General features: G+C 40.7%; 1 protein-coding gene across 1 annotated transcript in view; it reads left to right on the forward strand.

Moving 5' to 3' along the window:
- SVIL (supervillin) overlaps window positions 1–13,121 on the forward strand; it is a gene marked incomplete in the record, with an annotated part of 193,364 nt that overhangs the window by 66,280 nt on the left and 113,963 nt on the right. Inside the window, 1 exon segment of the mRNA XM_073629849.1 lies at window positions 2,866–3,460. Coding sequence (XP_073485950.1) covers window positions 2,866–3,460 — 595 coding nt within the window.

Raw genomic sequence — 13,121 nt, forward strand, 5'->3', positions numbered from 1 at the left:
CATGAAATAAAAAAACTTGAAGCAGGTCAGATGGAGGTTAAATGTATCAGTCAATGAATTCTGAATGATTTTAGACACATCCCCAAACTGTTGCCATCAACATGATCCCTAATAATGTAGTGTAGGCTAGATTTGGTACATGTTTTGTTACATGTAGTGCTTGTCCCACATTCCTAAGTGTTTTTATAACAAGACCTATGAAATGGCGGATTGATCGCTGGAGCTTGGTTGGGAGCATTTTCTTGAGACAAACAGCAAGAGAAATGCAGAAGGGGAGGGGGAGATCAGTCTCTTCATTCCTCTTGCCGTCTCCTTCATAGTTGTCAGATCAGTTGCCGCAAGAGAAGAGGTGGTCAGGTTTGGACCTAATATCTAGGACCCTTTCACACTGAGTTTTTCAAGCGCTTTTGCATCAAAAAAGTGACTGAAAAGCTCAAGAAAAATGCTTCCCTACATGTTTGAGGAGCTAAAAAAAAAAAAAAAAAAAAAACGCACCTTCCCATTGAAAGCAATTGAAAACGTGTTTTTTGGTGCTATTTTTGAATCCCATGTACTGTCCCATGTCAAACTGCACCGCAAAATCATGTTTTTGCAGCGGATCAGTGTGAAAGTGCCTCTAGCATTAGCACGCGTTCCATAGGGGAGAGAGCTGTGTTTTTTTTAAAAAAAGGATCATCTTTAAAGGGTAACTCAACTTTAATGGAAAAAAAAAAAATATCAAAAAATAATATAACATATACAATTGCTACACAAGTCATATCGTAATTGAATGTTATTAAAAATGACCTTTCCTTTTTTTTTAATATGTAGGGCTGTAATTTTCTGTAAAATGCAATGCAGTGTAGCAAACTGTAGGTGTTCTGTACACAGCTGGTGTCAAAGTCAGACTTTGGGCATTCCCTGCAACACAAATTATTATTATTATATTTATTTATTTTTTTATGAAGATCCTCCCAAAGGGAAATCACATCTAAAGGGAAATTCCCGCCACTTTCCTCATTTGAACCCTGCAAGTGCAGCAGCTGATTGATGAATATAAATGCATTCACATTAGATACACTCAGCACATGGACACAAACAGCTGTTCCTTCAGAATAACAAAAAGTAGGAATCTGCAACAAAGTTTGTTAAAATCTTTGCAATGTACATGGCTCACCCAGAGCGGAGTTTTTTCCTCAACAAAAGTGGAGTTACTCTTTAAAGTAACTTTATGTTGATTTTTTTTTTTTCACCATAAGGGCCTGTGTTGATAGGTAAATGCAGATTGCTTTTAGTTGCATTGTTTGCATTTGACCAAAATCCCAAAGACACCTATGGATCATTTAGAATTCATTGACAGGTGCATTTGCCCTACAGTTGACCTCCTGACCTGCATTTGAACAATCTACATCAAACTGCTTCAAGCTGCTTTTACATTCCCATTGAATTGTTTAACCACTTGCCGACCGCCGCACGCAGATATACGTCGGCACAATGGCAGCTGTGGGCAAATGGGCGTACCTGTATGTCCCCTTTTAATTTGTAGGCTAGTGGGCGCATACCCGCCACATACTGCGTGACTGTGCCCGCGGGTCCCATGGACTCTATGTTCGCTGGTGTCCCGCAATCGTGTCACAGAGGGGCAGAATGGGGAGATGCCTATGTAAACAAGGCATTTCCCTGTTCTGCCTAGCAACATGACAGAGATCTACTGCTCCCTGTCATCGGGAGCAGTGATTTGTCATGTTGTAGTGAGCCCATCACCCCTACAGTTAGAATCACTCCCTAGGGGACACTTAACCCTTTGATTGCCCCCTAGTGTTTAACCCCTTCCCTGACAGTGTCATTTACACAGTAATCAGTGCATTATAAATGACAATGGTCCCAAAATAGTGTCAAGTGTCCGCCGCAATGTCGCAGATTGCCTCCATTACTAATAAAAGAAAAATGAATAATAAAAATGCCATAAATCTATCCCCTATTTTGTAGACGTTATAACTTTTGCGCATACCGATCAATATACACTTATTGCGTGTGGGTTTTTTTGTGTTTTTTTTACCAACAATATGTAGAATAATACATATCAGCCTAAACTGAGGACATTTTTTTTTCTATATTTTTTGGGGATATTTATTATAGCAAAAAGTAAAAAATATTGCTTTTTTTTCTAAATTAACACATTTTTTTGTTTATAGTGCAAAAAATAAAAAACCTCAGAGGTGTTCAAATACTAGCAAAAGAAAGCTCTATTTGTGGGAAAAAAGGACGTCAATTTTGTTTTGGTGTAACGTTGTACGGCTGCGCAATTGTCAGTTAAAGCGACAAAGTGCTCTGGTCAGGAAGGGGGGTAAATCCTTCCGGGGCTGAAGTGGTTAAGAGGAGATACAGTTTTGAGCCAAGAAAAGCTGGTCTGCACATGTCCTTTGTCTGCTTTAATTCTCTCCGATAGTGGTATTCCTTGGCTTGATATCCACTCTCCGCCTACCACCCTTGCTACATTCATTAAGGTGTGATCTTATTTTCACTGTTACACTAATTTTATGTTACAGGGAATACAAAAGGAGAGCTGAGACTTTGTCAGGGTAGGATGAGCAATGTTAGGAGCTTGATGGAGATCGAACTACTAGACTCCCTAAAAGATGGTAGAAGCCAGTCTATGACTATTCAATTAAATGGTGTACTGACAGTTTAAAAGCTGCATTAGAAACAAGTGGCATCTACAGAATGCACAGCTATATATTTTTATTGCCTAATTTTATGTGGCAGCTTGTATTTTATGTCGTTTATCTTTTAATGTAGTAAATGAAAATCTTCTGGCCTAACATAAATGGGGAAACTGGATTCTCCAACTAACATGTGTTTCTGGTTTGTTGGCTGTTTGTGCAGTTTAAGAACGGAGGTGAAAAGATCGCTCCATTGTCTCAGACCGTTGTAACATCTGTGGCTACTCTGACGTCTCGGTCTTCTCCTGTCTATCCCGGGGATATGAATGTCACAAAGTCATCCAATTATGATGAGAGAATATCAAGTATCTCCAGCGCATCCACTCTGTTTCACACTTCAATGGAGACAGCAAATACTACAGAGAGGAGCTCACTGCTTTCAGAGTCCTGGAGCTCTCCACTCATTGATAAACTCAGAGAGCCTGAACCAAGGAAGCAGCCACCGTTGGAGAGCAGAGCACTGGCCACAGAGGAGAGCAGTCTGAGAAAGTGTAGTCCTGCTCAGAAGGAACTCGTCCATCCCGTACTGGATGTGTCAAAGGAGAAGGAATCCGCCAGCGAGCAGAAGAGGCTCGGGCATGTTATCTCAAGTAAGAGCACAGTGGAATTGCTCAACCCACAGACACTGTTACAACCTGCTGTGCTGCAAGAGCTGCCAATAGCTGAAAGCTCCCCGCAGGTAGAGGTGGATGACATGAAGCCGGAGAGGAGCAATCTGCACTCAGAAACCAATGCATGGAGCATGAGAGGTGCCACTGGTAAGACACTTTTACATTTCTGTTTTATAAACAGGTGTAGCTTTGTGTCAGAGGGGACATTCATTCAGTAGCCCGTTTAGCTTATTAAGAGATAAGAATTCTATATTGTACAGCATTCACATTTCACTCGTCCCCAGCTGGAGGTACACTCCTTTTCTTTGTCTCTCTGCCAGTAGTGGGAAAGCAGCTTGAGAATATCAGATTATGGTCATTCTGAGACCTGTGTCCCCTCTTTTTGCTGAAATGTTCTATAGCTGCAAACCAGCAAATAGACCCTCACACACACACCAGTAATTTATCAGTAGCACTGACTTTTCATGCCACCAGAGGAATTCTCCTATATCACCTGACTTCTGATCGACAAGTGAGGAGAAATTGATATTTATTAAAACTGTAACCAGATGTAGTGGAGAATCTTCCAATGAGCAAACCTGTTCTGGTGAAGACTGAGAGCAGATCGCCTTATTTTCCTGTCTTTAGCAAAATGTTTCTGGAAATCTTGATGGGACACAGTTTAAGCTTTACCTTGTGTTTTTTTTTTTTTTTTTGTTTGTTTTTTCTTATTTGCTGTTAAAAACGCTTAGGGCCCATTTACACTTTTTTGTGTTGCAACATAAATCTAAAATGCATGGCAGAGTTCTATGCACATTGTGATGTCATTAATTGTGAACGGCACCCCAACATATTGTACATTAAAGGGCCCCACAATGCAAATACCAATACATTGTGGTGCACTGCATTTATCACATAGGTTCACGCTTAATGGATATTTTCTTTATCAGTTTTGGAGCGTTGGTAGCCCATTCATAATAAAGGATCTGCCTTAATTCAATGCTTAACGCACGTCATAATGCAAAATAACGTGTTAAAAAAAATAAATAAAAAATAACACCGGTAAAAATTAGGCTTGCTCAAATGCCTAATCCAATACCTGGGCAGTCATGGGATGATCGGTGCGGTGGTGTGGGCCGTTGCTATCATCGATCTCCCTGTATAGCTTTCAATAAAGCAGCTGACAGCCGCTTCTCCTCCCCCCTCCCGCGGCTTTCACCTGCTTTATTGAAATCTATACAGGGAGATCGGTGCTTGTAACTGCCGCCACCGCTGCACCATTCACCCGCGTCCGATGTTTCTCCCGCTGTGTCCCCCTCTGCTCTCCCTCCCAGAATGGAGAGCGGAGAAAGGAGCTGGTAAATCTGTCATTTACTGGCTCCTTCCTTTTTCCGAATGCACAGAGTCTGTAATCTAGGACTCTGTCCATTCATAACTGAGCAAACTGTGTTTACGATGCTTCAGTTTATGAATGAACAGGAGCCTCTCTTTCCTGTCCATTCATCTTCAGTGTAGCTGAAGCTGCTGAGAAAGGCACTGGGGAATCTGAGTCCTCAGTCCCTTTCTCAGTCTCAAAGGGGCGATATCGGGGGTCTGGGATATCTCCCCAAACCCCCCCCCCCCCCCAGCAGGGGGTGATTAAAAAAATATATATATATTTTAAAGTAAAATTATAAGAATAATAAAAGATAAAAAACTAACACTATCCCCCCCCCCCCAAAAAAAAAGAAAGCATTGTAAAAAAAATAACAAACAAAAAAATTGTAAAAAAATAAAATTGTAAAACTAAAAAAAAAAACCCTGACACAGTCCACGCCTCATCAGTGCTATTGTCGCATGACATTTTAAAAAAGTATCAGTGAGTACTTGAAAAAAGTATCTGTACTTTGTACAGTACTCTGCCTTATAAAAAAAAAAAAAAAGTGGTATCGGTGCAGCCCTAGTAAAAATGAGAGCAACATTCCTAGATGTGTGTGTGTGTGTGTGTGTGTATATATATATATATATATATCAAACAAAGATACATTATTTTTTTTTGTGATCACATTCCCTCTGTTCTCAGCTGCATAAGAGTTTGGGGGAGAAGCAGCAGTACACTGAACTTCCCAGTGATTGGCTGTGCAGTGGGGGCGTGTCAGGACAAGTCTGATCATTGGAGAAGAGCTTACTCAGTTCCCAGCATAGCTAGAGAACTGACCATGGTGTGTTCTCCCGCCTAGTGTGGTCAGTTTTTTTAATAGGAAAACAAGGGGGCTAGCGGGAACACCAGGGATTTCACACAAAGGAAACAATACAAAGAGAACTGGATAGTTTCTCATACAAGTACATGGTACAGCAGACACATATCTGGAATATGAAATGTTGGGGTAACAAAAACGCTTTAAATATCGCTGTGCAATTTATTTTCCGACTGAATAGGAGGTACATGTCTGGCTGCCTGCTTTTTCTTAATATAAACACATTTTGAAAAAAAAAAAAGGGATTCTATTGCTAAATTCTTAAAAAAAAAAAAAAATTATTACCTGGCTATATGCTAGAACAAGTATGTAAACTCGGAAGGCCTGATCTGCAAATATGTTTCTAAGGTTAGTTTCTCAGAAGTATTGACCTAATAGGGTTAGCTTAACAGCTGTTAATCAGTGGTTGCCTCCTTATTAATCTCATGACAAGCTTTAAAGAAACACGGAGTTGAGAGAAACTTTGCAAGCTTCCATTGCTGACCTTCCTGTAAAAATGCTAGGTTCTTGGTTGTAATGATGATCTGAAGGTAACACAGATCAGCATGACAGCTATCATTTTCAGAAGAACACAAAAATGGCAGCCTGTGGGTTTTCTCTTGGCACAGGTCTCCTTTAAGACTTGGGACCCTAAGAATAAGCTCTCTGATTAAAAATGATGCTGACAATAAAAGGAGGAGTAAGTGTACCTTTTTATAGTGTCTTGATGATGAGTCTGAACCATCCATCCCCATGCTTCCCTCAGGAAAGGTTTCAGTTGAAGGCATTCCTGCAGGCAGACATCTGCTCAGACCATACAATCTCCACCACACACGGAGGTGTCAGATGAGGTAAAGCAAGGGTTGGATAATACAGAATTTCTCCTGCTAATATGACAACACTGAGTTTAAAATGCAGCAACAAAGCTGTTCAGCATTAGAGCAATCTGTGGGAGTAGATGTAGCTTTTGGTTAAAACATCCATCAATATTGCAGCTGCTAGCTCAGGATGTGAGACCAAATTGCATTTGCTGTGTACTGTTCAATTCTGTCTTCTGTGTATCTTAGATGTGCAATTAAACTGTATATCCAGCCAAAAGGTTTGCTTAGTTTAGGCTAGAGCATGGAAAGGTTTGAACCTGTCAGGTATTTCCACTTTAAAGTGATGATATAGGCAGATTTTTTTTTTTTTGTTTTACTTGCCAAACATTTTACATACCTGCTCTGTGCAGTGGTTTTGCACAGAGCAGCCCTGATCCTCCCCTTCTTGGGTCTCCCCCGATGCTCCTGGCCCTCCTTCTGCCTGGTGCCCCCATAGCACTCATTCCCGAGCCCCTGCTCTGTGTGTCCATTCACACAGGGAAAGTGGGTTGGTCCTTCCCTGCCTCTGCACTCTCCTCATCCACTGGCTGTGACTGACAGTAGTGGGAGCCAATTGCTCCCAAATGCTGTCTCAGCCAATGAGGCGGAAGAGACCTGGGAGAGCCGTGGCTCTCGTGCCTATCGCTGGATCAAGATGGGGCTAAGGTAAATATTTGGGGGGGGTGCTGCACATAGGTTTTTTACCTTCGTGCATAGAATACATGAAGGTAAAATAACCTTGGGCCTTTACAACCACTTGAACAATTTAAAACCCCTTTTAGCTTTTTTATTTCTGTGTGCGTCTCTGCAGGTCCATTCTTAAAGTGGATGTAAATCCGATTCATCAAATTTGAGCTGGGCACATATATCTGTAGCGTTTTTTTATCTCTCTTCAAAGCACTATGTCCCGTGGCTGTCTTCTGCTGCATTCTTCTGTTATCAGGCTGATAACTTCTGACTTCTCTATCAACTGTGATAAAAGCAGCCTGAGTTTTGTGCTAGGGAGGATGCTATAAATTGATTAGCAGAGCCCTGAACTAATCAACGAACAGATCTGAAAGTCTCTACCTATGAGGAGAGGGGGTGTGTGGTTTCCTCCAATCAGCTATCTTGGCTGTATGCCCAGGCTTCACTGCAGTGTTGAACAGGAAGAGAAAATCTAACCCATCTGAACTTTCTAAAGAGTATATAAAGCTGAAGACAGCAGATATACAAGTAAAACTTATATAGGGAGATTTCTTTCATCTTAGTGTATCATCTGAGGCTGTTCACTTCACTGGGTATATGTGAGGGTTTACATCCACTTTTAAGCCCCGTAAAACACAGGCCGAATGCTGGGTGACATCGGCCGGTTCAATAAAAAACTGGCCGACATTTAGTCATGTGTCTATCAGCCGGTCAGACAGAAGCTGGCTAAACATGCTGGGAAAACCAGCAGCTGCTGGCTCCCGACCAGTGCTCTTAGCCAATGGCTGAGTGCGCTCATTGACGTGTATTGACAGGGAGCCCATACCCCGTCAGAACACAACAGCTCAGCGGAGGAGATCGCTGTACTAACGTCAGATCATTAGTACAGCGGCTGTGACTGGAGCGGACAGGTTTTGTTTGTTTTTCGTTCAACCCGCTGGGTTGAACAGAAAAAAAACTTAGGGGTTGATTTACTAAAAGCAAATCCACTTTGCACTACAAGTGCACTTGGAAGTGCAGTCGATGTAGATCTGAGCGGAAGATATGAAATAAGGGGAAGCCCTGCTGATTTTATCATCCACTCATGTGCAAGCTAAAATGCTGTTTTTTATTTTCCTTGCATATCCCCCTCGGATCTACAGCAACTGCACTTCCAAGTGCACTTCCAAGTGCACTTGTAGTGCAAAGTGGATTTGGCTTTAGTAAATAACCCCCTTAGTGTGTACCAGGCTTTACTGTCTGATAAAACTATTGCCTTCAGACAGTGAGGGGAAGTCTATGGCACCAGAGCCTTGGGTAGCAGTGAAAATTACGCAAGGGTTCTAATTCTTCCCCACTTCTTCCAAAATGAAAAAAAACATGTTTTGGCTGGACATACACTACTTGAGTACTGGCATATTACACCCCCTTCCTGTCCAAGCCTTTTTCCAGTGCTGTGATAGTTTGTCCAACAATGAACTTTCTTTCTTTTTTTTTTTTTTTTTTTTTTTTTTTTTTTGAGACCAAACTTTTTCTTGGTGGTACCGTATTTAATAAACCAACTATTTGAAAAAGTACTCTGTTATAAACATAGCAAATAAAAATGCCAGAACAGTGCGGACACCCCAGAAGTGCCCCCCCCTTTTTTGTTTTGGAATATAGACACCCCAAGGTGATCAAAATTTTTTTTTCCACGCTTGTTTAGAAATTAAGAAAATTGAGACATTTCTCCATTGACTACCAGTCTGAGGACTTATCTGGCAAGAGGGCATTAAAGATAATTTTTACAGTCTGTTTCTTTTCTGGCCATTATATAAATTTATTTTAATACTCAAAGCCGTATTAAAACCAAAAATGTAATATATTGCAGCTTACTAATCATTAGATGTGGTGGATGCATTAGTTTTCTTTTAGGCTTTTCCCCTCTGTTTTCACCTGGTGATCTAACCAGTAACACATCTCCTGTATTAGTGCCCCAACACTGGATGAAGGAGCAACAGACACCTTTTGGACAGCAGCATTGTCAGTCTGGGGAGAGGAGAGTGTTAGATGCACTAACAGATTTAGATTACTAGCAAACACCAGCTAACATTTTAGAAGCAGTTACAGCAACAGGTATTTTTCCTTTAAAATAATTGTAACTACCCTTATCAGTGTTTAAATGTTTTTCAACCCTCTAACTGCTATATCTGCAGGACAGCTTGTTCAGTTGAAATACAGACTTCCATACAATGGGAGGATGGAGATGGAGGAGTTATTGTGCAGATGGACAGGATAAGGGAGGTGAGGGGCTAATGTACAAGTCAGATCATAGACCAGATGGAGCTGACATATGCTGTAGAGGGCTGGGTGACAGTCTCTAGTGTTGGATGACACTGGTACTAGTTTACATTGGGTATTGGCAGAGATCAGGAAGCTTTCTTTCCTCTCACACACAATCAGTGGGGGAGGAAAGTGAGAGCTGGCAGCTAATCGCAGCCCTTGCTTACATTATGTGATGCAGTGATTGGTCACAATGATCATGTGGTAGAGAGCCGCTCTCATTGGTTCTGTACTGTTCACTTTCCATTGGACTCTATGATCACAGAACTTGCTCCTGTGCATGCTGTGGGTCATGCAAGGGTAAAAATAAAAAATTACACATTAAAACAACCCCTCGCCCTGTAACCACCTTCTGTCTATGTACAGTGGGCAGACAGAAGCTGGTTAAAATATTGTAGATGTTCATTGTTTAGATGCACTTCGATTTTCACAAATGGGAAACGCCTAAAAGGAAAAATGTATTATGCCGTTTATGATACAGTTACAAGGTCTTTTATATAGCTCTCTTGCTTATTAGGTTATGCTTGGAATAGTGTTTTGCAAGCTTGCAGGAATCAAAAAAAAAAAGTTAGTTTTGTAGTGATAATTGGCCAGATACGCAGGAGATGTTTGATCAGATCTTTCCATGACAGCTGCGTAGGTACCGGGAGAAGAATAGAAAACCTGAATGGAAATGTTCTCCTGGTTTGCCCATTTGTGTGTTCAGTGCCATAAAATAGCACATCATACATGGCTCAGTATTCTCTTATAACACAATTCATCAGGCTGAGGAATGAGTAAGCTTCACAAGCAATTTTCTGCTCTGAGATTATCCACTGTTTTGGAAAGTTTTTTTTTTTTTCACCACTGAGCAATTGTTCCCTTTTCATATAGAAAAGGTGATCAGCTCCTTCACCATGTGTGCGCCAAATGTTCACAAACTGAGGGGAGAAGTCATAGCGGGGCTACAAGGAAAAGTAGATATTTCTTTGTCTGCTGTTCTCAGAAAAAGGATCTGCCAAGGTATATGAGCACTTTTCAGCACCCCAGTGTATCCTAGGGTCAAAAGGGAACCTCTTTGTTCATATTGCTGAAAGACGCCAAACGCTCTCTATGCTCAAAGGGGCCATAACAATAAATGGCTTATTGCACATGGCTGCTCAGTGGATTGCAAGCTACATGTACTGCCATTAAGGGCTCAGTCACACTAGAATTCTGTGGGGCAAACCCGCATTCTGTTCACGTTTCCCACAACACATTCAAATTGCATTGCACTTGCGATCTGCAGCGGGTGTCAGTGAAAAGTTAATCATCTCCCCCCCCCCCCCCAACGTAGTGTATTTGGCTGCACCAGATTGCATGGTACAAAAGAATCATGCAATCCTGTTGTAGTCTGCTTCCAAAAGTAGTGCACATATCGGCACATTCAAAATGCATAGGGCTGAAATTGTACTGCACAGAACTGCTTGTGAAACGCGCAGGAACAAGCAGTGCATTCCTGTGCAATTCACAAGCGGTCCCTAGTGTGAATGGGCCCTAAAGCACAATTCGGGCAAGGATTGTTTCTGTAGACATTTTGGGGCCCGAATATCAAAAATATGTTTGGTACGTGTGCCCCTGTTGTGAGGTCTTTAGGGTAGGAGGTGGGGTAGTAAAGTGTAGAAATCATATCCTTTGTCAGATTGCTGCTGGGTGATTTCCCCTCATTTCCTGTCCTGTGATCACACAAAGTAAGGAAAAAGCCCCCACAGGTGTCAGAGATAAAGCTGGCCATACACTGATAGATTTTTGATTACTCAACAAAAAAAAATTCCACACTATACACCGGGGATGGAGGAATTTGCATTTGGTGGCTAATGTGTTCTGACACCTGGATTTGATGCAGCTGCTGTTTGGCTCCTTTTCAATCAAAGGCTGTCGGGAGGGAAGGTGCCAACAGGGCCCCCCACAGCAAATCTCTGCTGGTTCACCCGTAACAAGCCAAACTTTGTTAGAGCAGAGTAAAGCTGGCTATACACCTATCTAGAGTTAGTTAAGCTGAGAAATGACATTACAGCCCCTCTTTATTTGTCTGGCTTCCCCCGGAGAGGAGCACATGCCCCATCCAATGCTGTGAGCACAGATTGGCAGTGACAATCATATGGATAGACTTGGCCTTGTGACACAGAAGTTAGTTGTCTCACACCCTAGTCTGATGTACTCTGTGTTTACAACATCCTGTGTGTAGAACAGTGTGGCTGTCCTGATCGGAGTGCCCTGGGGGAAACAATATAAATGTTGCCATCTCTCAATGACTCATTAAATGTTCTCTGAGCTCCAGCTAAACCTTTTCCTTCCCGTGAACTGCTTTTATCTTGGGGAATTCAGCAGGATGCTTTGTTCTTAGATTTTTCTCATACAGTAAGGCAGCATACATACTGATATCAAATGGGAGCAGAGCACATTCTAAGGCTGGCCATACCCGGTTGAATTTTCGTTAAGAATTCTGAAAAATCGTTTGTCAGAGCATTTGATGATGCCATCATTCAGTCATCTAATTTTGCTTGAAGGCCTTTAAAAATTTTTTTATCCAGACCTCATAATTGAATGGATTCCCAGATGGATTTAACAGGTTTGTTTAATTGCTTTTGAAATCTGCAAAAGGATAACGCATTTGTGTGTGTGTATGTATGTATGTGTGTGTGTGTGTGTGTATATATATATATATATGTGTGTGTGTGTGTGTATATGTGTATATGTATATATATATATATATATATATATATATATATATATATATATATATATATATATATATATTAATTATGTGTGTGTATATATGTATGTGTGTATATATATATATATATATATTTATATTAATTATGTGTGTGTGTGTATGTGTGTATATATATATATATATATATATATATATATATATATATATATATATATATATATATATATATAAATATTGTGTTTGTGTGTGTGTGTGTGTATATATATATATATATATATATATATATATATATATATCAATCAACCCAATAAGGCTGTAGTGGATACACTATATACATATAGTATACAAATCATATTTTGCATACACTATAGAGAAACCTTTCAATTATTCTTCCATGCATTCCTATACCATACATAATTGTTTAAAAGAATGAATGTTTGTGCCCACGACAGTTCTGATTTTGCATAAAACTCTGTGGGCCACATTAACCATTTAAAATTGTGTTCATTCAGGTCAGAAAATGTTTCCATTCTTAATCTTCAATTTTTCTCATCACTATGGTCAAAAACAATAGTCAGTTTGCCCCGGTTAACCATTACAAAATCAAACACAGATTTTTTTTTTTTTTTTAAGCAAAATTCTAACTGTGTATGGCCAGCTTTTCACCCTGGTTTAAAAAGAGGAGTTAAATAGTTTAGTACATTTATGCTAGCTTGGCTTCTATGAACTTCAGTGACTGTCCACATGTGATCCTGTTATTCACTTAAGCCTGGTACACACTATTCGGTTTTTTTTTTTCATTTTATCCCTGCGGGCTAAAAGGAAAGAAAACTGTCTGATCGCTGTACTAACACAAGCAATATTAGTACAGCGATCTTCTTGCTGCCCTCCCCCCCTGCGGGCGCCGATCGGATGCCAGTCAGATGCTGTTTTTCCAGCATGTCCATTTGGCAGAAGCCAAATGTCGGCCAGTTTCTGTTGAACCAGCCAACAGTTGGTATTGCTTCCACATACTGTTGAGAGGAACAGGAAGGCTGCTAGTGCTGACTTCTGTAAATTCCAATTGCCTG

Source organism: Aquarana catesbeiana, linkage group LG05 (genome assembly GCF_042186555.1).
Source record: "Aquarana catesbeiana isolate 2022-GZ linkage group LG05, ASM4218655v1, whole genome shotgun sequence".
In the NCBI taxonomy this organism is placed as follows: Eukaryota; Metazoa; Chordata; class Amphibia; order Anura; family Ranidae; genus Aquarana; species Aquarana catesbeiana.